At 41.8% G+C, this 27,414-nt stretch overlaps 1 protein-coding gene across 1 annotated transcript in view; it reads left to right on the top strand.

The window, feature by feature from the left end:
• The window catches only part of LOC141779635 (low-density lipoprotein receptor class A domain-containing protein 4-like), a 231,639-nt gene that overhangs the window by 111,486 nt on the left and 92,739 nt on the right, over positions 1-27,414 (top strand). The window contains exon 3 of the mRNA XM_074654540.1: positions 6,449-6,589. Within this exon, the coding sequence (XP_074510641.1) occupies positions 6,449-6,589 (141 nt within the window). The remainder of the gene's footprint in view (positions 1-6,448; positions 6,590-27,414) is intronic.

Raw genomic sequence — 27,414 nt, 5'->3', positions numbered from 1 at the left:
ATCGAAAGGACTCGCTCCAGGAACGAGGTGTTTGTTGGTGTGTGTGCCGTTGTGTCGTGTGTGCAGGTACGAGTTTGTTTGCGTTGATTAACCCTCTGAGACTTTTAAAGCTAGAGTGAAGCTACAGATAGCATATGAAACTATAAAACCTAAGGAATCCATTGGTACCAGCTGTGTCATGCCACCTTGTAGGTAAAGAGGCTAAATAACGCTCCAAGGTTGGGCTAAATTTTAAGAAGGAAAAACTGTAATGCCCATTTTCAACAGGGTCCCTTGACCTCTGACCTCCAGATATGTGAATGAAAATGGGTTCTATGGGTACCCACGAGTCTCCCCTTTACAGACATGCCCACTTTATGATAATCACATGCAGTTCTGGGCAAAAAACATGCAGTTTTATGCATGCCGTATAAATGTGTTATTTTCGCCTATTCTAAAATGGTATATTTGAATATTTCTGTATACTGGGGTCCCTAAACAGTCTTAGAATTACATAAATGAACCAGGTCTGTCGGGTAAAAGAGGTTAATCTGTTTCTTATCAGTCCCGCAGTATTATGGAAGTGCAATACTAAATGTCTGGAGTACTCCTCTAAGACCCTCATGTCATGCTTTAGCAGAGCGTACCCCCAAACAAAGATTTAATTTAAGTTGGTACAAGCCAGTTGACATAAACTTCTGGGGCTCCTGGGATTGGTAGTCCAGCCTTCCAGTTCTGACTTCCTCCCTGGTGTCTTGTTTTTTAATGTCACATGGCACTTGTGAAGTCTTTTTTCTCCATGATTGATTTTCCTTTGTTATAGGAGGTTTTTTTTCTCTTCTCTCCGCATCATAAAACTATTTTTTGTCTCTCAGAAAGAAAGAAAAAAAATACTCATATCCATGGAGATGACATGCAGCTTTTTCGACAACACTGTTACGAACCCGCCTCCTCCGCTCCATTATTATTTGTTAAAGTCTGTGTGAGTTTTAATTACAGTAATAATTATGATGGCAGTGATAAATTAGAGCCCACTTTGTGACTTTGCTCAAACTAAAGTCGTAGTGGAGAGCAGTTAGTGGTGTTTGTTCCATCGTTGTTCAGAAGGGAACGATGAGGCCTCCAGAATATCAAGTGTTAAGTAAATACACAGTACACCTAATGGGTTGCTAGGCTCAATTATAATTGCATAATTCACACACACATTTCACACACTTAATTATGAAACAATGTTTCACTCTGACTGATATTCACAGACTGTAAGTGTTGAAATCTGAAATCTGAAAAACTCAAACAATGTCTTGTTGCAGAAACAACGATGCGGTTGCTGCCAATAATCCACACACCTGTCAACAGCTTTCATTGGGAACTCTTATTTAAAGGTAGGGACACCAGTGCAAACTGTTGACAGTGTGGTTTGTGGAGCAACCAGGACATTGTTTCTGGGATAACACATTTCCTGTTGAGGGGTTCCTTCTATGACGCTGTAGGAAACCACAAATTAAATTCCATTTACCTCCATTATATTGGGATGGGCACAAAGAATCAGCAACAGTTATTTCAAACACTCTGCAAATAAAACACAAGCTATCTAAATGGCTAGATATGACTAGGGCTGTCAATCGATTCAAATAGTTAATGATGATTAATCGCAAATTAATCACACATTTTATCTGTTCAAAATGTACCTTAAAGGGAGATTTGTCAAGTATTTAATACTCTTATCAACATGAGAGTGGACAAATATGCTGCTTTATGCAAATGCATGTATATATTTATTATTGGAAATCAATTAACAACACAAAACAATGACAAATATTGTCCAGAAACCCTCACAGGTACTGCATTTAGCATAAAACAATATGCTCAAATCATAACATGACAAACTGCAGCCCAACAGGCAACAACAGCTGTCAGTGTGTCAGTGTGCTGACTTGACTATGACTTGCCCCAAAACTGCATGTGATTATCATAAAGTGGACGTGTCTGTAAAGGGGAGACTCGTGGGTACCCATAGAACCCATTTTCATTCACATATCTGGAGGTCAGAGGTCAAGGGACCCCTTTGAACATGGCCATATCAGTTTTTCCTCGCCAAAATATAGCGTAGGTTTGGAGCGTTATTGAGCCTCTTTCGCGATAAGCTAGTATGACATGATTGGTACCAATGGATTCCTTAGGTTTTTTCTAGTTTCATATGATACCAGTATCTTCACTGTAGCTTTGAAAGTAATTGGAAGTTGTGTTATTGCGTTAAAGAAATCTGAGTTAACGCGTTATTATTGCGTTAATTTTGACAGCCCTAGATATTACTTCTTCTTCTTTTTGACTAACTGGTTCTTTGAGTCCTTGCACACAGGAATACAATCAGTGCCGTAAAAGCTAATGAAATAATTTCATTTTAAATGTATTTGCATAAAGCAGCAATGTCACCATTTCATTAAAGGCTGAGGGTGACAGCAACAGCCAGACAACAGACATGACACATCACAAAAAGAGCCACATTAGCATTCAAGTTACAGTACAGTTCAAGTACAGTTTCCCTTTTATCAACAGACAAGGACACAGGTCTTTTGTTGCACCTTGTCTTGCTTCCAAAGCTACCGAACCACCTGGGGAAAACTGCATAGCTAATGCCAGTTCACAGACTAGATAGCCAAGGTGTCATTTCCACTGAGGGTGGAAGGCAAGGGGGACATGTCCCCTCGTTTTTGCAGTTTCACTTTGATTTACTCCCTAAAATCTCTCTCAACAGTATCCTCTAACTGTCCAGCTGCCGTAACAGAGAAAAGAGAAACTCTGAGTTGATAAAAATGTTAATATGCTCATCTGAGTCGCCTTCAATTATTGCCTGCACTCACAGCAATAAGCTTAACGAGCCGCAGAGGGCTTGATGGACTTTTTGCCCTGGGTTTAACCTGAATGGAAGACTGCAGGCACTACCCGGGCCTGGAAACCCTTTCTGTATTCAAGAAACTGCATAGATTTTGCCCCAAAACTGCATGTGATTATCATAAAGTGGGTACATGTCTGTAAAGGGGAGACTCGTGGGTACCCATAGAACCCATTTTCATTTACATATCTTGAGGTTAGAGGTCAAAGGACCCCTTTGAAAATGGCCGTGCTAGTTTTTCCTCGCCAAAATTTAGCGTTATTTAGCGACCTTACCCACAGCATGACATGGTTGGTACCAATGGATTCCTTAGGTTTTCTAGTTACCTCCTTCAAGGCCAAGAGCCAAGGGCCTTGAAGGAGGTTATGTTTTCACCGGCGTTGGTTTGTCTGTCTATCTGTCTATCTGTCTATCTGTCTGTCTGTCTATCTATCTGTCTGTTTGCAAGATTACACCAAAAGTTTGCGATGGATTTTAATGAATTTTTTTGGAGGGGTTGGGGTGTAGCACAATGAACAATCCATTAGATTTCGGTAGCGATCCGGATTCAGGATTTTTTTAAGAGTCAAATCAGCCTGAGCACTAAGACCACAGGGTATAACACATGGGCAGTGTAACTGATGACGCGTTGATGACGCATGACCCCGCCTTCTTCCTTCAGACAGCAGAGAGATACGTATGTGCGGCGAGACATCGAGGTGGGACGGGAGCTGCTGGCCGTCCGCGGTGAGAAAGAAAAAAGCGGTAGATGACGGGATGAGAGACAACGTAGTGTCTGACCTTTTCTGTGTGAACTCGACACATTAACTCTGCTTTGTGTTGGAGCTTACAGGTAAAAAATACAAAAAATCATATCACATGACCTTGCACATTCTGAGGCACAGATAACGGCCCGTTATTTGAGCGTTTTGATGTCTGTACGGTTGATCAGTGCTATTAACTACTGCAGTAAGTATGTGGGCGTACCTTTGTAAACATGCGTTTTTATCCAAATGAACAGGTCTGCGCTCTGCGAGTGCCATTCTAGTTTCATATGATATCAGTATATAGTATAAACTGAGCCCTCTATGACCTCTGAAAGACAGAATAGCGGCCGGGCCCGCTGGCGGAATCGCAGTTCTTGTAGAATCGCAATACATATCGAAACGGCACCCAAGTTGGTGATAGTATTAAATTGGGAGATATGTGTATCGTCCCAGCCCTACCATAAACCCAAACAAACTTAGTTTCTTCTTATGCTCTATTTTTAGAATGGGTTTGTTTCCGGCCTTGGGACCTTTGTTGCATGTCATACACCTCTCTCTCTCTCCCCCATTTCTACACTGTCATCTGTCAAATAAAGGCAGAAATGCCAAAATAACTGTGCGTGTGAGGTTTTTGTCACTCAAGTTCCATTTATTTTCTCATCTGTGCAGAGACTCTGTCTCTCTCTGGCATCGTGGTGGGCTCAGTGGGAGTGTAGCTCTCAGAGAAAGGCTGCACCAAACCACACACATCAAACCAACGCGGCCTTGCTTTCCGCCGCATCAAACACTTTGTTGTTGCTATTTTCACTTATTATGATTAAAGTTCTGCATGATTATTTATTCCCTCCAGAATATATATGTTTTTCACTTTCACATTTATAGGTTTGAAGTATTTTTTTAAATTTTTTTTCACTTGATAGTGCTAATCAGGCCTATTAATATTTGGGGGGGAAAGAAACATTTTGGTAATAACTGTGACAGAAGCACATTATGGTTCGGGGCTGAGGCACATCAAAGGCCTGTTTGAAAAGCTGTTTATTTATTTGTTGTTTTGAATGAGAAACCACTTTTTGTCTGACCTTGTTTCTGTGTGAACTCAACACATTAACTCTGCTTTGTGTTGGAGCTTACAGGTGAAAAATACTAAAAAAACATTATCACATGACCTTCCACATTCTGAGGCGCAGATAACGGCCCAGTATTTGAACATTTTGATGTCTGTACAGTTGATCAGTGCTATTAACTACTGCAGTGAGTATATGTGGGCGGACCTTTGTAAACATGTGTTTTTATCAAAATGGTTATTTTTTAATTTTTTATTGGATCCATTATTGTTTGTTTGTTTGTTTTTTAAGGGTGCAACTTTTTCAACACAATTCGACGTCCTCCAGTGTTTCAGCTACAGAAAAAGGAGCTGATGAATCAATTGTATCGTTCCCTTAAAAGCAATAAAGACTTACAGACCTTGAATAAACAAAAGCTTTTGTTCTCTTAGAATGCAAAGTGGAAAATCAGGTACAGCATGTTTTCTTCAACACAGATGTTCAGACTATAGGGCTGTGTATTGGCAAGAATCTGGCGATACGATACGTATCACGATACAGGGGGAACGATTCAATATATTGCGATATATTGTGATACTTAAGCAAGGCGATATATTGTGGGTTTTTTTCCAAATCTAATTTTAGGAAAACTGTTATAAAGACACACCATATGTATAAAATCTGAATAAAAAAAGAGTGAAATGGCTACTATGGGGACTAAAATCATCACACATGAATACAGTTGGACTCATCGGATCCACAAGCGTCTCAGTTTTCCAGTGATACACAATTTATGTAATTCTCATCGGCCATAATTCTCACTGCAACAGTTAAGGCACTCAAATTTTCTACTGACATATTGTCAATAAGAGAATAATGACGAACTCTGACCTGTTGTTAAATCCTGAACTGATCTGCAGCTTGTGCTCATTTATACAGGGCAGGTTCAGCAAACTGACTGAAATACACACCTGAAGGCACATTTTAGCAGGGCTCAAAACACTTTTACCATTAAGCTTTAATTCAGTATTGTCTACGAACGAGTGTGCAGTATGCAGCGATAAACACTCTCATGAGTTACTTTTGCAAGGTGTGAATCTGCAGTGGGAGGCTGTCTGAAAAAGCTATGGCCGTTCAGTCTTTTTTTGTTTCGTCACATTCAGGTGATGCCGTCGTAAATTAAATGTTTGCAGCGTATCCACAGATATACCGGACTTCAGTTTAACAGTGTTGGCATTAAGTTTGACACAAATCGTTGTCCATTGAGCTTGATTAACTCGGCTAAAAGACTACTAACAACTGGTGCGCTGCCAAAACTTTCCGGGTAAAACTCCTTTTTTGTTCTAATTTCTGTTCCATGTGTGTGAGTAGTATTGTCCTTGCCCAAATTTGGCATAACTTCTGAGCGTTATTTAGCCACCTTCGCGACAAGCTAGTATGACATGGTTGGTACCAATAGATTTTTATTTTTTAGCTGCATATGATGCCAGTATCTTCAATCTAGCTTTAAATCTGAGCCAGCTACAACCTGCGAAAGACAGAATAGCGGTCGGGTTCAGCCGGAGGGCTGTCAGATTTTAAGAGGTTAATGAAATTGACTTGAAAATTGATTCAGTATCGCGAAACATAATATCGCGATACTCATGTGTATCGATATTTTCCTACACCCTCAGTTCAGACTGTGAACGCGGCTCTATTCAGAAACCTAAATGTTTGAAATAGTTGTGCTAAGAAGTGTTTCTTCTCTCTCTATTTGTCCCGCCACCCTCCCTTCCCCGGCTCTACAGAGTGCAAGTTCCACTGCACCAATGGGAATTGTTTGCGTCTGGGCTCGCTGATCTGCAACCAGCTGAATAACTGTGGGGACAACAGCGATGAGGAGAACTGCCCCGTGGTCACCCAGCACCCTCCACCGGGCATCTTCAACTGTGAGTGCTGCAGGGTGCTCTATACCTCTCTGTACCTCACACCGTCACACAGCACCGACAGATAACACGCTCATCCTCCTCTCTCTACCTCGCTTGTCCCTCTCTGCTGTTTCTCCCTGGGGTCTCTTTGTCGATCCCCAGTGAGCATGTGATGTGGATGCTGAGGGGCAACCTCAGACGTGGTACTGCAAACCAACTCCCCACGGAGCACAAGGAGTTTTTCTAGGAAACTTTTATGGCATTTAGATTCAAAAACGTGGTGAACTCCCACACACCTAATTGACTAAAGAAGCTACGTGTTGATCATCAGGCATTAAACAAACAACACAATAACCATTACCTTTACAACAGAGCCGCAAAAGGAGTCGAATCACAGGAACACCTGAGACGTTCGATAAAAATCTATGATGAGGAAGAGGCAGTACAAAATAATTAAAATTAATAAGGAACATTAAAAAGAAAGGTGTTCAGTCAAGTCATCAATAGGTTTCATTGCCCTGTGCACACCTGTCTGCCGAGACAGTCCTCCCCAGAAGAAGAACGGCGGCAGTCGTCACAAAACAGATCAAATATAACAGTTTACACTGACTTAGAGAGACCCACATGTGGCGCGTATCCTGCTGCGCTGGGTGGAGGAAATGAATTAATGAATTAAATCATTAACATTTTCTTCTTGTGTACTTCTCATGAAGTCTACTACTACTACTACTACTACAACTACTTTTGTCCATTCAATTTCTAATTAGAGTTTTTTCCGATACCAGTATCAGAAATGCGTCCGATACTGCCCAAAATTCTGGATCGGGTATCGGCGAGTACGCCAGTCTACAGTATGCACCGATCATAATGTATTATCCCAGAATAAAATCAACTTGTTTAACCGGATATTCATTTTTCTTCGCCGCTCCAAAACAATATAGCCTTCACTGTGCTGTTGCCCTGGATGTATCATGGCTGCCACTGGCAACTACTGTTTTTAGAGCAGCAAAGAAGAACTGACTGCAGGTTTAGTTTGTCCCATGACGATAGCAAACACCAACAGTGCGGTGCTAGTGGAGAGTGTAACGGCGACGGTAGAGCGAGGAAAATGTCAATATTTCACAGTGTATAATGACGGTATATACACTGTGTAAGACTTCCGTTTCCAGGGATGGCACTAGTATTGACAAAAGTAGACAGGAGACAGGTAAGAGAATACGGAATTGGTTATTCCTAGCTTCATTAATTGATGTTTTTTGTAACTGACATACTGAATAATTGCATTCATTCTATTTGTTCATGTTTTACAAAAGGGTTTAACCTGAGCCGGACCATACAACAAAGCTTAAACGAATCAGTGCACGAGAAGAGAAACATAAGTGAGGAAAACAAGCTAACGAGTAAAGTCAAGAGGAAAAAATACAGAAGGCTCTTCTCATTTTTCATCTTCGTCTCATCTGATTGTTCCAATACACAGATGTTTTCACAACGACAGCGAGAGTGGTGTGAAAATGGTCGGCAAATTCTTCATTTCATTTTCGTTTCATAACAACGGATTGTATATCTGCCGTCCTCCTCGGTCTTCTGGTTTACCTTTTTTGAATGATGAATACAGACTGCCGCCGCCGCCTGGCTGGTGTGGAGAGTTATTTCATCTCACGCAGGCGCAGAACGTACGTGCTAACTGGCCGTCGGCTGTAGTCTTTGCGGTGTGTTCAGGTGCAACTTGTCGGCCAAGAGGCGACCCAACAGTCGACCTTCATTGCCTCTAGTTCTTTGATGTTGACTTGGTGTGTCTGGGCCTTTGGTTGATATACTCTTTTGTGGCATGTAAACTGAAAGCCAACATGTGCACCTCGCATTCATCCCTTGTCTAGGCTGTAGAAATAATCTTGCAATAATTTATCACTCACTGTACACCCATCTTATCAAAATTCAAGAAATCTGTGAGTGATGTCATTGAATGTTAAAGTGCTGGTAAGATCCTCATACAGTAGTTAGAGGTTTACACCACACACCATAAAGTGCCATAGGGTAGGACTCCTATAGAAGGATTCATATCCATCTAACACATCTTCCTCAAAAGTTTTTTTCCACCTTTCCAATTTCCACGCATTTTTTTTTGTTTGAATCTCTTTGCTTCTTTCATAAGCGCCCCCGCCCCTCCACCAACCACCTCCTTCTACCTCCCGTTGAGCAGCACTGTCCAGGGAACGAGATGAGAGTGTTCCCTCGACTCGTCACGATCAATGGAAACAGAGAGAGAGAGAGAGACAGAGAGAGAGGGGGAAAGAGAAAGAGAGAGAGAGAGAGAGAGAGAGAGAGAGAGGGTGAGAGAGAGAGAGAGGGTGAAGGACACCAATGGGCTCCGATGGCTGTCTGCCAGGCCACTTTGATGTGCTGCAGCGTTCTCTTTCAACAACTTTTAGGAGGAGAGGGAAAACTTTTTACAGCAGCACTTTCATCCTTGGCTCTGTGTGTGTGTGTGTGTGTGTGTGTGTGTGTGTGTGTGTCGGGTTCCTTACCTTCCCCTCCATCTCCCTCCCTCCTCACCTCAAATACGTTTCACCTCTCAAACCCGCCAACCTTGTTGTTTTGTAAATTCATCTCACTTTTCTCTGCCTGCCCTTCTTTCCCTCCACACGGCACTATAAGAACAACCTCTTTTTTATTATTTTGGGAGGGACAGGTGGAGGTGGGGGGGTGTGGGGGTGGGCACTCATTTCCAATGGATAGAATCCTGAGCTGGGTACTTAAAATATTTAGCTGTCTAGAGCGAATGTTAATGTAAGTGTCTGCAGCCGGCGTTATGGGAAAGCTGTACAATGATTGTAATTTTCTGAGCCGGTGCACATTTTTTCTGGTGATGCCTGAGAGACGGCGAGGGAGGTAGGGGAAAAAGAGAGGGATGGGGAGGAAAGAGAGGGATGGGGAGGAAAGGGAGAGTGAGGAAAAGAAAAGAGAGAGGTAGATTGTCAAAAAAGAAGTGGCCGGGGACTGAAAACGAATGCAGACAGACTAAGAGGAGAGGAGAGGAGAGGAGAGGAGAGGAGAGGAGAGGAGAGGAGAGGAGAGGAGAGGAGAGGAGAGGAGAGGAGAGGAGAGGAGAGGAGAGGAGAGGGGGAAGCTGGGAGTGAGACAGAGGGCAAGACAGAGATATGGAGGTGGAGAGAGGGAGAGAGAGAGAGAGAGAGAGAGAGGAGGAGGAGAAAGAGAGGAAGAGGGAAGGGAGAGGGACATAGAAAATGTTTCTGTGGTAATGGAGTTTGCCATCTTGTTGTAGCCGCTGGCTGTTGCCGTGGCAGTGGCAGACAGATGGATCATGAATACTGTCTAGACACACTGCAGCCTGACACACTGCACCCCCCCTCCACCACACACACACACACACACACACACACACACACACACACACACACACACACACACACACACACACACACACACACACACACACACACACCTACTCTCTAGGGCCCTGGAACTGGCTTCCCTCAATGCAACACAGTCGTTATTAATGTTATTAATTACACCTGTAAAGAGTGGTGAAATGTCTGCTGTGAAAAAAAAATGACAAAATCCCCAAAATGTTGAATCCAAAGCACGGTTAGTCAGCGTCATGTTTGACCATTAAAGCTTGTTTTAAAGAGAGACTATTTCACTTTTGAAAGAAGAAATTAGACTGTCAACCGATAACAATATTTAATCGCGATTAATCGCAAATTAATTATATTAAAAAAATGTCTCCTTTCTGCTCTTTGGCCTCTCAGTTCATTGTAAATTAGAGAAACCCTGTATCCTGAAGCTCCATCACTGCAATCACACCAGTCCTGCAAGCTCCATGCTAACATCCCAGCACGCACCAGTCCAAACCTATGAAACCATAGTACCATAGTTTTTTTCTTTTTCAAATGCAGTTTTATGATTATTTCACATACACAACATCAATATGTTGAAAACTTTTAGCCACCAAACCCTCGACCTGCAGACTGCAAAAACATCTTCTGGTGATCATGTCTGTCCAGATCAAATTGATCACCATAAGCGGATGATTATTATAACAGAACTTTAGTTGTTGTGCATCGTTTCTCACCGGTGTTGTTTTGTCTGTCTGTCTGTCTGTCTGTCTGTCTGTCTGTCTGTCTGTCTGTCTGTTAGCAGGATTACTCCAAACGTTCTTGATGGATTTGAATGAAAGGCATGGGGTGTGGCACAATGAACAATTCATTACATTTTGGTGGCGATCCGGATCATGATCCGGATTCAGGAATGTTTTTAAGGATTCCGATCAGCCTGAGCATTAAGACCACAGGGTATAACACATGCACAGTGTGACTGATGACGTGTTGATGACGCATGACCCCGCCTTCTTCCTTCTGAGAGCAGAGAGATACGTGTGTGGATGTGTGACGAGACTTCGAGGTGCGGGAGCAGCTGCTAGCCGTCCGCGCTGAGAAAGAAAAAGGCGGTAGATGATGGGGTGAGAGACGACGTAGTGTAACGTTATGGAGACATAACAAGGCTGCTGAATGAGAGAGGTATCCGCCGATATGTTACACGGAAACACATCGTGTTAATAACAAGTCGACCACCTCACGGTACCGCCAGCTGTGAGCTGTGATCTGTTTTTAAAGTCAGGCACCTTGGCGGAGGTCTGCGCTCTCCGAGTGCCATTATTACATGAATACAAAGCAATAAAACGGACAGCTTCACTATTTCGCTGCCAACTCTCCTGCCTTTTCACTCACTGAGGTTGAGGTGTTGCCGTTTTTACGGCTCTGCAGGGCGAGCGTGCATGCAGAACGGCACCCCTTTTACCGGGGCTCCTCGTCCTCTCAGCCGGTAACGGCATGAAGGGAGACAGGCGCCGGTCTGCATGTGTTGTGCCGTAGAGCCAGTTGAGGTATCGGCAGAGCTTCACTTTGGGGTCGTTACGTGACCAGGTATCATCAATCCACCTGACGAGGGCGGCTTCAACCACAGGTGCTTTCAGAGAAAATTACTTTCTTTTTCCTGTCATGATATCAATCTGCACGCAGCATCAGGTATCCAGCCAGAGAGCAGACGTTCCACAAGTGAAGTATTGAGGGAGTAAAGTAAAAAACAAAACAAAAATTCAACTAATGTTAGTCTAAAGTAGTTTTAAAATGTTTTTCCATATGTTGCCATGTATGAAAAGACCCAAAATGAACACTAACTGATTACTATAAGAGAATTATTTAAACAGCATTTGTATAGGAATGATTATTTCCCAAGCTATTTGATCCAGACATGCGGTTGATCACTGTAACTGTAGCTCCCTGCATCTGTCCAGCTTTATTACTGCACAGTCTTACCCAAAAGTCTGTCAGGTGGTGAAGCACCATAGCAGTACAATATGGTTCACTCTCCAAATAGCAGGGAAGACCCATGTTGAGGTCTCAGTGACCTTTGAAAGAGTAGTGTCTCTAAAGCACCGTTTAGCCCACGTAAAACATTTGAGGAAGAATGTGTGTTTTCAGAGGGTGTGCCATTATAGATCAAGGGGCGACGGCTGCATGCTGCCGTTTCACTTTAGCCAGGCTTGTCTCGGCTTTCTTACCTTGTTAGGCTCCGCTGAAGTGTGAGGAGGGGACAGGGAAGGAGACCAGAGGATGGTTTGGATCGATGTACAACTCTAGCTTAGCCATTGATTCCAGTCCAGTGTGAACGACACTTCAATAGCATCTAGCGAGCCTCCGGGCCCGCTGATTGATTCTGTTTGTGTTGGAGATTCCTAACTCTGTGAAGGCTTATTATTGACTGCTTCATTCCAGACTGTCTGAGTGCCTTAGACAGGGCTGTTGTTGTGTAGCCTACCGCTGATAGCCTCAACACTTTTTTTTTCTTATGATGCAATACAGTTGTTTTTTCTCACCATTCCTGAGGAGGTATCTGAGGTCAGTGCTGTGTTGTGCAGTAAAGCACCTAACTCAGTCGTAGGAGGGGAGCTTGTCCTGCTTCTGGGTTTAAGCTGACTCTGTCTTGTCTTGTGATTTTTGCTTTTTTTAGTTAAACTGTATATGAATTCAGTCCGTCAGCGCTTATTTATGCTGTGATCAGTGATTTTCATATCAGTTTTTACAACGATTGAAAAGCATTTTAACTGCAACAGATAAAGTTACAAGTAGCACACTCGTGCTTTTCATCTTTACAGTCTTGGTTGGTCTGGTATGACCAGTAGCTTATGGTGGCTGATGTTTACACCTCTGCATATAATTTAAATATATTTTATTACTTCTCATTATTACATACTACATTTCTGTTTACACCTCTGTGTACATATATTACTTCTCGTCATGCATATACATACTACATCCTGTTTACATTCAGTTTTCATCTGAAATACTGTTTTCCACAAAATGACACATTTACAGTTACATTACTATTTTTATATTTACTTATTTTTATATTTAGGCCCTATATTTTAACTGCACTATTTTACACCTTATACGTTATTATCATTTTGCTTTTACATTTACCTGTGTGGTTTCCCCTTTATAGATATTATAGAGACATATTTTATGAACATTGTTGAAGAAATAAAGAACCTTGAACCTAATGTTAGCAAACGTTCTATAGCCTACTGTAGATATTGTGGTGTATGCTGTGATATGTCCAAGTGTGACACTTCACCCTAAATTGCTCTAAAAGGCTGCGCCATCAATGTGTGAATGAGTATTTAGATTAGATCCTTGATCCTTGATCAGTGTATGAATGTGTGTATGAATGTGTGTGTGAATGTGTGAATGCTGATATGTAGTGTAAAGCACTTTGAGTGGTCGGGAGACTAGAAAAACACTTTATAAGTGCAAGTCCATTTACCATTTATGACTTCATACTTGTTGCCACACACACGGGTGCTGTAACTCTGGAGCGCACACCGACACTCGCTAACACACAACCTACGCACTGAGTTATTCCTTAACAGAGTTCGCTACTTGTTTAACACATTTTAGTTTTCAAAAACATCTTAAAAATACATAATTCCATGATGCTTTGGCCCGGCGGGTAGTCAACTTAGGCCCAGCGGGCCCCTGGGCTTGCTATACACTGCCGGAAACCTTGAACTCAATGTTGACTTTTGGTTTCACACGGGACACTGACACCGGCCTCCTCGGTAAAGTCCTGTGTATGACCCATCCACTCAACCACCCACCCTCCCTACTTTCATTAAAACATATTTCTGTTGAACCTGGGGATTCATGTGTCCACCATGAAAAAGGATCCTAATTGTCTTTCCATTGGCGTTGTTTTTTCCTTTGTGCTGGCACATACAACATAATCGCAACGTAATCGCCACCACATTAAGAGGTTGTGGTCATTTCACATATTTCAGTGAGATCAGGCTGAGCATTCTCCTGTTGCTTTAATAAAATAATTAATTTTAAAGCTAAAGGTTTCAAAGTTGGACACTGTTCTAAAGAGAATAAAAGAGAACAACCAAACAGGTAGACACTAAAATGCTCAGCGTATGGCATTATGTCCCTCCGCCATTCCTTTGGCGTGATAGCTTCACGCAAATATTCTGCTAAACCTGGGGCTGAGTAGTATTGAGAATTATAGCATATATTACAAGAGCAAGGTAGCTTTACAGGCTTACACACCTTTCAGTAAGTACAAAACTCCCAAATGACCTCTGCTCACTCCATGGAACCACAGTGCAGTAAAGTGCTGCTCCCTCTCTAAAGCCCTGGTCACCGTTTCTTGTATATTCATTGAGCAGCGAGGAAGTTTGGAGTGATTTCTATCACGATAGGAAAAAGGACGAGGTCTATAGACCGTGTTTCTAACTTTCTACTGGGAGGCCAGGGTTGGTCTGTTGGATGTTAATGATCATAACTGTGATTTAGTGCTGTCTAAAGATTATCTTTATTCTGAAGTCCAAATCAACCTTTGATGAAAAAGAGCCGTGATCAGTGTGGAGCTATTTCACAAAAATCCCAGTTTGAGTCATTTAAATTGGTTTTATTCTTTTATCATCATTGAAGTGCTTCTTATTGTCTGGCTTTGTGATATCACCACCAGATAAGATTGGTTTGTTTTATGTTTTTCGAGAGCTGGCGTGATGTTATCCTCTGTACAGCTGACATGTCCAGACACCCATGTTAATTTGATGTTTCAACCTCGAGTGGGTTCAGCCGTATGCAGTGATTGAAGCTGAAACTATTTATCAGCTCCCGTTATTAGATCCAGCCCAGTGGTCGTTCCTGTCCCAGCGCTGGCTACGAAGATCACACAACCATGTTATCTCGCTTTCTGCTCTTACGCCGGCCTTTAAAAGCATCCGAGAAGCATTCCTCATCCGTCTTCTATGCTTTTTCTTCACCCGGGGCTCTCCAACTGTCTCTGTCTCTATTTCCTCCCTGCTTTTCATCACTTAGCCTAATCTCATGGTTGAACAAGCCTCCGGTCAGCTGTCTTCTCTTCCTCTTTCCTCCTCTTTTTTTCCCCTCATGTATTTCTTATTCTCTCGGCCCCGCTGACTCCTCATCTCCTTTTTCACTCAGTTTTGACCCTAAAGCCCATGTTGGGTGACTTGCTGCGTAATTATGGTGTCAACATGGTTGGAGTCTCACTCTGTGCAGCTGTTGTCATTACCACGACTTGATCTCCTCTGTGACTCAGAGGTCAATTAGGCAGCAAATGAATGGAGCTGCAGGATGCTGCTAATTGAATGGTTGGGTTTAGGCATCGATGGTGGAGGAGATGGATTTGGAGCTGGTCATCGCTGCGGTTAGACGGTAGTGAGGTAGTGACCTCCAGATCACAGGCATCCCTGGGAAATATTTCTCTGTGCGTATTTGAATGTCCACCTATATGTGTAATTTAGGTGATTTTCAATCACTAATAGGAATTCGATTTCAGTTGAATGTGGTGTTTTTAAAGGGTTAGTTCGGCTTCATCAAAATCACACAATAACACAAACGGATTGAGGAAGCGGTAGACCAGCAACTCCCTTGTTCTGCGTGGTAAAATTGCTGTTTTTAATGCCTCTGTGCAACCCTGAAGCATTATGCTTTCGGGTTATTCGTTCGTACCTCCGTCCGGTCCATTCACGTGAACGCGATATCTCAGGAACAACTGGAAGGGAATCGTATTACGTCTGGCACAAACATCCACTTGGACTCAATGATGAACTGATTAGATTTTTGTGGTCAAAGGTCACTGTGATCTCACCAAACACGTTTTTAGACATAAGTCAAAGAATTATTATGCTAATTATGACAATTTCACACAATTGTCGAACAGGATAAAGTGATAAAGTGATGACATTTTGGACAGACGTGCATGTAAACTGCAAATGGACTGGTTGGAGGCGTATAACCGCGAGGCGGTAATTGTAGGTGTCAATGGAGTCCGTTGGCTTTGAAAAGAGCATAGATGGATATTATAACAGCTCCGGTTCCCTGTCGGAAAGGGCTGTCTGGCGGCAAGGTAAAGTGGTGAAAATATTCTAAATATAGCGTACACTTAAACCAATATTGATTTTTTAGGTGTCTAAAATATGTTTAGCTGCTGCCTCTGTCCACAGCAGTATACGTTGCTTTGCTCCCGTGCTGGTGCTCCTGCTCTGTTTCTCCAAACTCCATCTACTGTAGGTACCTCATACAACCCCACTTAAAAAAATGTAAATAAGATAATTAATGAAATATGATGAGATAGAACTTTATTCATCCCAAGGGAAACTGTCATGCAACAGTTGCAATACAAAGTAGGAAAGAGTGTAAATATATAAATATAAAATATCACTAAGGTGCAAATCCAATATATATATAATGCCAAAAAATATGAACAGGTTAATGGTAAGGATCATAGATATGCATAAGAAGTGGCATACCCTATAGCTATGTACAATATCAAATCTGACGTACAGGTAATTGTATATGGTTAATTGGGAATACTCATGATTATGTCTATGATGTTGCACATTATGTCCCATTATGTCCCGTAAATCAGAGTTACAGTCAACTAGAAACAGTAATCCAGAGAGAAATAGAAAGAAATTATGTCCATCAATATTACTAAAATTGAAATAACAGTTGTGTTACTGCAGAAAATGTAACATTATTCTTCATACCTTAGATGTGATTTTTCACACAACTCCCTTCACGTAGTTTCCCCGTCTCATTTATTAGTTTGAGCTGCTGCCACATGCAGTGATTGATGCATTATATTTAGATATTCCTTGAACATTTTTATACTCATATGCCAACAGAACAAATCACATTATGTTTTAGCTCTAAATAAACAAAGAGAAAATTCTCCTGCTCCTGGACTAAAATGACAAGACACTGAAATAAGCCAACCCAGAAGCATACAGCCAAATGTACATTTTGAACACATAAAAAAAATGTTTTAATAGATTGGCAGCTCTTTTCATTACAATTGTGTTGTTTGTATCAACATCCATTGGCGACGTTGTATTATATACACACATGCCAATAAAGAGAGAGAGAGAGAGAGAGCGAGCTCATTAGGATTCAGATGAGTGAAGTTGTCCAGTTGTTGTCTTCAGGCTCTCTGTTTAGCAGCCTGGTTTCCGTGTGGTTAAAGGATTTTACTCCGAGCAGACACAACATGAGAAACACTAGGTAAAGCACTGGATAAAGACGTTCACCAGGACCTCCCTCTCCCTTTCACTTCCCTTTCTCATTCTTTCTCTCTGTAGTTGCTGCTTTCATCTGCGTTTTTGCTGTCTTTCAGTCTCTTTCTTTGTCTCTCACCCTCTCTTCCTAAACCCAGCGGTAGTCTTTGAAGCCTGTTTAATGTTTTTTTTTGTTTTTTTCTGGCAGTCCTCAGGTCAGAGATGAGTGGTGGCTGGCTGTAAGTCTGCCGGGCCAATTAAAGCTGACAGCAGCTGCGGATGCTTAAGACCGCGGCTACCGTCGCCCTCGTCACACCGCTGCTTAATAGCGACAACTTGAACTCGTGTCCTTCCATATGGTCAACTCCAAAGGCGACCCGCCTGTTGAGTCAGAGAGGGGCGATCTGGCAGAGTTGGCTGAAGTGATTGTTGAATACTTTTTTGGATATTCATGAGGGCTTAATAATCAAGATGTTGTTTGGTTGATTTTATTTCGTGAGAGACTGGTCAGTGTTTGAGGATGTTGGAGTGGATTGAGTGCTCTCCAAAATGATGCACATGTCCAAACAGCCAACTGAGAAAAAAATAGGTTGCTTGAATGTCATTCATTGTTGAGGTTATTGGAGGGTTTTGAGAGCGTTTCAGAAGCTTGAAGTGCTGTCGATTTTTTCTCAATGGACGACCATGTGTTCTCCAAACTCAAGATAAAACACAGAAAACCACAAACTAGGATATTTTTGTTGAATAGAACAGCATTAAACGGGCACCACTGAGTTTACACGTGGAGATTAGTTTACTTGTCTATTACACAGCCTGTGAAAAGAAGTTGTAGTTTTGTTGCCTAAACCTAAAGAAGTTGAAGTTGATTGCTTAAACCTAAAAAAGTTGTAGTTTTATTGTCTAAACCTAAAGGAATTGTAGTTTTGTTGTCTACACCTAAAGAAGTTGTAGTTTTGTTGCCTTTACCTAAAGAAGTTGAAGTTTTGTTGTCCATACCTAAAGAAGTTGTAGTTTTGTTGTCTAAACCTAAAGGAGTTACTGTTTTGTTGCCTAAAACTAAAGAAGTTGTAGTTTTGTTGCCTTTACCTAAAGAAATTTAATTTTTTTTGTCTACACCTAAAGAAGTTGTAGTTTTGTTGCCTTTACCTAAAGAAGTTGAAGTTTTGTTGTCCATACCTAAAGAAGTTGTAGTTTTGTTGTCTAAACCTAAAGGAGTTACTGTTTTGTTGCCTAAAACTAAAGAAGTTGTAGTTTTGTTGCCTTTACCTAAAGAAATTTAATTTTTTTTGTCTACACCTAAAGAAGTTGTAGTTTTGTTGTCTACACCTAAAGGAGTTACTGTTTTGTTGCCTAAAACTAAAGAAGTTGTAGTTTTGTTGCCTTTACCTAAAGAAATTTAATTTTTTTTGTCTACACCTAAAGAAGTTGTAGTTTTGTTGTCTACACCTAAAGAAGTTACTGTTTTGTTGCCTTAACCTAAAGAAGTTGAAGTTATATCACTTAAACCTAAAGAAGTTGTAGTTTTGTTGTCTACACCTAAAGAAGTTGTAGTTTTGTTGTTTACACCTAAAGAAGTTGTAGTTTTGTTGCCTAAAACTAAAGAAGTTGTAGTTTTTTTGCCTAAACCTAAAGAAGTTGTATTTTTGTTGTCTACACCTAATAAAGTTGTAGTTTTGTTGTTGACACCTAAAGAGGTTGTAGTTTTGTTGACTAAAATTAAAGAAGTTGTAGTTTTTTTGCCTAAACCTAAAGAAATTGTAGTTTTGTTGTCTACACCTAAAGAGGTTGTAGTTTTATTGCCTAAACATAAAAAAAGTTGTAGTTTTATTACCTAAACCTAAAGAAGTTGTAGTTTTATTACCTAAATCTAAAGAAATTGTTGTTCTTTTGCCAAAACTTAAAAAAGTTGTAGTTATTTTTGCCTAAACCTGAAGAAGTTGAAGTTTTGTTTGTTTGTTTACAAAACGTAATGTTTCACGCGGTTTTACAACGTGTTAGAAGGTGTTGCTTTTAAGTTTCACTTTCACTTTTACAACACAGTAGGTGAAGCAGGCCCCTACTGACCCACATCTATGAGGCTTATAACCACTGATAACACCCATTTAATGAGCTGATAGCAGTCTAATCGGGTGTCTAAATTAATGAAATCTCAATGCTAAAACACTGAAGTGCCCCTTTAATTTGTTGCATTTCATCATAAAGACTTTGGTCACAGAACTTCTGCGTCAGTAAATAAAATAAACGTAATCAAACACGGCAAGTCTAATCTTTTAAGTTTACATCAAAATACACTTTTTTTCGTTGCATAATGAAAGTAATGTGCTGTCCCTCATGATGTCATACCGCTTTGAAAGCTCTGAATACAAACATGAATAATGGCCAGCAAACAATGAACTCTGTGTGATTTTTCATGTCTTGTCACCCCAGAGATCTTCAACAGATTGGCGCCGGGTGGTTGAGGGGGTTGTTGTTTTTCTTTTTCATCCTCTTACACGCGAAGCATCATGTGGTGATACTCGCTGATTGGATGACATCTTCTGCAGCTGTAGCCTCACTGGAGCCGCGCTTCTTTACTTCTTATTCATGTACATTTTCAGCTCATATGTTTTTTTTTAGCTTAATGTCGGTGTTAAAGAAGGTGAAGCTGAAATTGTTACCCAGTGGCCCAAATGAAGGATCAAGCCACTCTTTTGGGAGAAACTCTGCCTCATAACCTCTCAGTCCTCTCAGTCCTCTCTCTACTGCGGGCTTGCTATGCTGCTGATTGTGTTTTTTTCTTTTTTTTGGCTTCCAGGGTTGGGAATTCAAATATTCTTTTCAGATATTGGAAGAAAGAACAGTCTCCAGCGGCGGCTGCTGCAGTCTGTATCTGGTATGTGGGTCTACTTGAGTGAGAAAACACTCCTCTCCAGTGTTTTCCTTTCAGCATAGTTTACATTCCAGCGTAGATGCAGGATGGAGGATTTTGTCTCCAGCTACCACTGTAAGAAAACAAAGTGTGTTGTGATGTTACTGTCCGGCCGGCCCCTCCTGAGTCGTTAGTATGCATAACAGGCACACTCCGGTGAACAGGTCGAGGTTGGAGGTCAAGGGTGAGTGGAGCTAATGCTTTCATGCTCTTGATTCAGCTCCTCTCGGGTGTAATACCCGCCTGTCAATTTGTTTGAGCTGCGGATTTACATAATGAATTTATATTAGCCAGTGTTCTCCACACACTCCCTCCTTCACTCCCCTCTCTCTCTTCAGTTCCTCTCTCTCTCTTAGTGTTGCAATTACTCCCCTCTCTCTCTCTCTCTCTCTCTCTCTCTCTCTCTCTCTCCTCTTCCCCTCGTTCTCTCCACTCCCCTCATCCTCCTCTCATCAAGTTTACCAAGTGCCCAGAGAGCAGAGTGTTTAAATGCAAACGAGCCTCATTTCCAAACTGATGCCACAGCCCAAGTATGCCTCGCATACAACAGCCCGAGCCCCGCTGAGAGGCTCCGACAAGAGATGGATGGATGGAGATGATGGAAAGAGAGAGAGAGAAACAGAGTGACTGATGGAAATGGAGAGAGAGGAGTGGGGATTCTTGGAAGTAAAGTGCGAGCATAAAAAATAGGATGCCGAGCAGCAGGGCGTGCGGAGCTCGTAGGTGTCGGGCGCTATTGACATTCCTGCCAGAGAAGAGGTGATGAACAAGCCACTGTCTTGTTAGTCATAACATTCCTTTCACCACACAATGATGTATTTTTAATGTATGCATCAGCGTGGAGCCAAGTTCACCACGTAGTATTTTCCGTTTTTGGACCAATATTATACAAGAAATAACAGCATAGAAACCGTTCCGTATTTGATCTTTGTGTCTGAGCAGAGCTTTGTAATGTGGACTTGTAGACTTTGATGATTCTGTGTGTTACACTCATTTGTGTGTGTTTATGTTTGTGCTGTATAATTAAAAACAGTAGTCAAATAATTGCAGTCTTAGATATTAGCAGAGATGCCGCCAACATATAAAGGATGGGTGAAAAACATTGATTGGGGGGGATTACCTCTATTTAAATAGCTCACATGCTAAATTCAGCATAACACACATTTCCAGAGGACTAATTCCATCATTGCAACAACAGTCATGTCACATTCACCACTCTTCTTTTTTTAACAGAAATACACTTTTTTAATTCTCTTATTAGTTCCAATTGCTTCTACTTTGCTACTTTTCATTTTTAAAGTGAGACCATGCTTTTGACAGACAAAATAACACATTATTCTTCTTACAAATGAAAAGTTTATACGCATCATATGAAACTATAAAACCTGAGGAATCCATCGGTAGCAACCATGTCATACTAACCATGTGCAGGAAGGAGGTTAAATAAACGCTTCAAATTTGCGCTAAATTTTGGCGAGGAAAAACTGGCATGGCCATTTCCAAAGGGGTCCCTTGACCTCTGACCTCCAGATATGTGAATGAAAATGGGTTCTATGGGTACCCACGAGTCTCCCCTTTACAGACATGCCAACTTTATGATAATCACATGCAGTTTGGGGCAAGTCATAGTCAAGTCAGCACACTGACACACTGACAGCTGTTGTTGTCTGTTGGGCGGCAGTTTGCCATGTTATGATTTGAGCATATTTTCTATGCTAAATGCAGTACCTGTGAGGGTTTCTGGACAATATCTGTCATTGTTTTGTGTTAATTGATTTCCAATAATAAATACATACATACATTTGCATAAAGCAGCATATTTGTTCACTCCCATGTTGATAAGAGTATTAAATACTTGACCAATCTCCCTTTAAGGTACATTTTGATAAGATAAAAAATATGCGATTAATTTGCGATTAATCACTATTAACTATGGACAATCATACAATAAATCGAGATTAGATATTTCCCGGGTGAAAACCCCGTGTCATCCCTGACCTGACCTCCACCCCTTTACACTGTCTATATACTACAGCGCCTGACTTCTGCTTCTCCTCCTGTCATAATTACTACGGTCGCTATAGGTCGCCGTCATTAACTTTTTTACCTTCTTTCGGTGATCTACCATGTGAATAGATGATAAAACCTACTGGTAGGCATAGTAGGCCCCTATAGACCCACATCTATGGGGCTTATAGCAACTGACAACAATTTAATCGGCTGAATATAACTTAAAAAAAACAGGGAATATTAGAGAAATAAAAGCCCAGATTTCTCCACATCCCAGTGACACGTTATACGTGTATGTGTGTGTCACCACGTCTCTCCCACACACGTTGTGGTCCCAGCACGCCGCCTTCTTATGACCACTCTGCGAGGGAGATGTGTGACCATTCACCTCCTGCCATCAACACACACACATACACACACCTGACAGCGACAGCGGCCTTACATCACTGTTCATGACAGAGAGCTGCTGTAAAACTTCCCTGGAGGCCTTCTGTGTGTGTGTGTGTGGTTCACTAACACGCCTTGTACTGTAGTTAGCTGCTTGTGTCCCCCCCCAACCCCCTCCACCCACCTCTCCCCTTCCTCCTCCTGTTTCTTTCAGTTCCTCCGACTCCGGCAGTGTATGCTAGGTAATGATGAGTGCCCCCCCTCCTCTCCTCATACTTAGTTTGATAGACTTCTCTCTCCTCCTCCTCCTCCTCCCTCAGTCTATTTGGGCCCAGTGTGTGTGCTAGGTAATGGTGCAGCTGGGCCATTAAAAGCGGGGGGCTATTTGACAGCGCCCCACGCCTTTCATTCCCTCCACCCCATGGCTGAGGAGAGAGAGAGAGAGAGATGAAGTTAGGTCTCTCTCTCTCTGTGTCTCTCTGGTAAACCACCGACTGTCTTTCTCTTCTCTCTCAGCCGCCCTCCCACTCCGTCTTTCGGAGGTTGTGTATGTACGTGTTTGAAGTCTGTCCATTTGTCTTAGGGGATTGTGCGGAGCTTGTATTGACTATTGAGTTGTGTGTGTGTGTGTGTGTGTGTGTGTGTGTGTGTGAGTGTGAGTGTGTGTTGGTGTAGAGGGAGAGCTGAAGGTGTTAAAGGCTTGATGTGAATAGCCTTCATCTGTCAGCCACGGAGGTCGGCAGGGCGACACTGAAAGTCCTGGGTGGTCCGGCGTTTTTCATTTAAAAACCTCCGCCATTCATACACACATTTGTCTACTGTAAGAGATGGGTGGTTGGGTGCACACACACACACACACACTTAAATCTGTGTATGTGTGGTTCCGGTTTAACATCCAAGGTTACAGGTATACAGAGATACTTTACTGGTCCTGTGAAGAAGCTTTTCTTAATGTTGGGGGCTTAGACCTACAATCTGTAGTAGGATATTGGGTTATTGTGGCAGCTGGGAATGTAATATGCTGTACTATAGATAAGAAATAGGATAAATGGAAAGTGTAGGAGGCTAGAAGATACTGAAAATAATGTTGCAAACATATATAGTACAAAGATACCTAGATATAGTTTTCCAATTTCCATGTTACTGAAATGATTTATTATATTTGAACTAGTCCAGTGCCCGTTCGGGGCGTGGCTGTTCAGAGCGGGCACATGGATCGTGTCCAAATTGCTCCAAATTTGACACGGCACGTCCTTGTGTCCTCAGCAATGCACCCACCAAATGTGAAGACCGGCTGAGTGGAATCCTCCGGAGCTGCTTTACGCACAGACTTGCAGCCGGGCACGCGTGGATCCATCAGCCTCAAAACACCGCCGTGTAGGGCGAGAGGGCCCTCAAACGAGGAGATGCCACAGAGGTCGAGTGTGCGACGTGATCTCTCTGGTCACGGTGGTCATGCCAGTGCTATGCATACAGTCTAATTTTTGGCCGCACGCGGACGTCCACATAGTGGGCAGATGACGACATTTACTTCACGTGGACCAAAGCGGACCCTCGCCAACATCTCAGTCAAACTACAACACACATAATATTATTTTTCTGGTGATGGTGGCATCCCCTGTCTACTCAAGATAAACATCCATAATTCCACTAACATTATCAAATTAAGACTTTTTTATCACTCTCACAATTAATCCAGGTGTCTGTACATCATGGTCACAGTGCAAAAAGGTACTTATAGACCTTTTATGGTGCAGATTTGGCAACATGTAAACAGCTGTATAGGCAAAAAAAAAACATGGGGCTGGAGGTGTGTACAGCTACAATAACTCACCGACTCCACGGCGGCTTTACACTTCCTGTTTGCACTGCAAGCCCAAACAAGTTTTACACTATGAGCATTTTTTTTTTCTCTTTGGAGGCTAATCTAGTCATTACACAAACCATTATGTTTAAATGAAGAGTGACTCCTTACAGTGAATTACTCCATCCATACATTAACATACATTACTGTTTGTTTGTATAATATGAGTGGAAAGTGTTGCGTGCTCACGCTGAGGATTCTGCTGAAGACATAAATGTCTCTTTCTCCTTCAGCTCGGGCAGTCGGTCTGCCGGTTGCCGTGGTGCTGCTAGGTTCACACTAAGGCCTCATTGTACAAGAGCGTTTATTATTTAAAAAAAAAAAAATAAAAATCAACATGCTGCTGGTTTTTTTCAAACCTTTTCAGCTTAAGAAACCCAGTTGAGGATAAAGGTTTTTGCATATACGACTAAAGAAAAGTCTACATAATAATTACAATGGTAGTAATTTAGCTGGCTTGATTCAACGTGCAGCTGAAGGACACAGTTTGTCTTTCAAATGATTTTTTTTTTTATTGATGCTCAGGTGCACACTTATCATTATCATTAGCAGAAAAATATCTCTTGGTGTTTTTTGTTCTTAAGGTGACTAAAAAATGTCTTTATATACATACTGAGCACTTTAAAACTAATGAGGCTTTTCACTGAGATAATTTACACAATTTAATAACTTATTACATGAATGCTCTTGAAAGAATGTCTTTCACACTGAAAGTATTTAAAATATGGATAAATGTTTTACACTTTCAGGAAATTATGGCTCGACTGTCATTCATTCGCCAATACACGATGCCACTGGGGAATCTTTCTCTCCTGGTTCACTTTCCGAAGTCCTAACCGTGTAGTTTTTATGGATGGAGTATAAAACTAAAAGCCTCATACTGGAGCATTACGTATGAATTATTTATGGCTGAAAAATGTGATAACAGAAGTTGAAAATTAGGAAAAGCTGGAAACTGTCATCCTTTTACACCGACGAGGGAAAACAAGCCTTTCTGCGGGGCGCTTCTCTTCGTTTTTTTTTACTTCTGACTGGTGCACAGGCCTAGATTCTAACTGGATGCCATTCAACACTGGAACTGTGCGTGTTTGCGTGTGTGTGTGTGTGTGTGTGTGTGTGTGTGTGCGCATGAGTGTGGAAGCAGAGTGATAATTATAACTGTCTGACACCTCTGGGTTCCCAGACTGGGAGGCCTCACAGAACAGCCAGCAGTCAGTCAGTCAGCCGTGTGTGTGGGAGTTGTGTGCGTGTGTGCGTGTGTGTGTGTGTGTGTGTGTGTGTGTGTGTGTGTGTGTGTGTGTGTGTGTGTGTGTGTGTGTGTGTGGCACGTTTCCATCTGCATCCTCCACTGTCACATTGCCATAGAGAGAGAGAGAGAGAGTCCCCACGGACACCACTCAACCACACAATGTTATTTTTCCTCTCTCCTCCTCACCACCTAGGACGGCCCAGCAAACACTTGTGATGCTAAAAATGTGCGCGTGGTATGCAAATCAAAAGCTTCTTTCGCTGGACCCGGGGGGGGGGGGGGGGGGGGGGGGGGGGTCTGCAGTGACATTGTGTGTGTGTGAGAGCGAAAGACATAGAGATAGAACACTGTATTGCCATGTTTTCGTATCACACGGTGAACCCCTGGTGTTAAAACTCATTTGTCATACATGCCACGGCCGGTTTCTACACTCTGCTGTGTGCGTGTGTGTGTGTGTATACGTGTGTGTGTGTGTGTGTGTGTCTCCGTCTATCAGATCAGAAGGTGACGGTGTGTGATATTTAATTGGCTTCTGTGTCAGTGAACTGTCACCTCCATGTATAGGAAGTGAACCGTCATGTCTCCGCTGACCAACATCGTTCAGCTGCATTCCTGCTGCAGACAGTCGTTTTCGAACGTCGTAAAAACTTTATTGATCCAGGGAACGTCTGGCGGAGCAGCACGTCCTGCTCTACATTCACCTTCTGCTGACTTCAAACAAAAGTTTTTCTTCTGTTTGCCTCGGAGCAGCTCCACAGCAGAGTTGAAAAAAGGATGAGTCCAGTTTATTACAACTAGGGTCTTCTTTTCAGTAATAACGGCATCGTACTGATCAGAGTTATCGCTGGAACATGACACATGTCTGACAAGGAGAGAAACAAGATACACCAGTAATCAGTAGGTGATCTAAGGAGCAATGAGGTTGGATACTATCCCCCTTGTTCACCTGCTTTATAGAGCTGTGACGATTAATCAATGAATCAATTAGTTGTCAACTATAAAATTAATCGCCAACTATTTTGATAATTTGTTTGAGTAAGAAAAAACAAAGTCAGAATTCTCTGATTCCAGCTTCTTATTGCTATTGTGAATATTTTCTGGTTTCTTTACTCCTCCATGACAGTAAACTGAATATCTTTGAGTTGTAGTCAAAACAAAACATTTGAGGACGTCATCTTGGGTTTTGGAAACATTGATCCGCATTTTTCACTTCTTTTTTTTTTCATTTCATAGACCGAACAACTAATTGATTAATCGAGAAAATAATTGACATATTAATCTTTAATGGAAATAATTAAGGCTGTCAATCGATTAAAATATTTAATCAAAATTAATCGCATGATTGTCGATAGTTAATCGCGATTAATCACAAATTAACTGCATATTTTCATGACTTTTTTGACATACTATATTGTGACTTTTTATGACTTTTTTCAACTTACTATTCTATAACTTTTTTTCAACATACTATACTATAAACATGAGTATGTGACGTCATATTTACAAAAGCTGGATCCTTCCTAGCCATAACCCAAATGGTTGCCATCATTGCTCTCTAGTCTGCTGGATGTCTTGGAAGTTGAATTTTGAGATAATAAATCTGTCAATGTAAATGTAGCTTGAGGTTAGAAGTGTGTTTGTTTTTCTCACACCGCAGACTGTTTTGGAGCTCTGGGTGTGGCTGAGACACGGGACGGTTTGTGTGGAGAAAGAAATGGATGAAGAGGCGACATTTGAAGTGGATATTGTTTTAGTGTAAACTGGTGTGGGTGGGTTCTAATTATAGACTGGTTTAAAGAGCAAGCATGCTATCATCAACTGC

The sequence above is a fragment of the Sebastes fasciatus genome, chromosome 12 (genome assembly GCF_043250625.1).
Source record: "Sebastes fasciatus isolate fSebFas1 chromosome 12, fSebFas1.pri, whole genome shotgun sequence".
NCBI lineage: Eukaryota > Metazoa > Chordata > Actinopteri > Perciformes > Sebastidae > Sebastes > Sebastes fasciatus.
The sequence above is the reverse complement of the archived record's forward strand: the minus strand, read 5'-3'. Positions and strand labels throughout refer to the sequence as shown.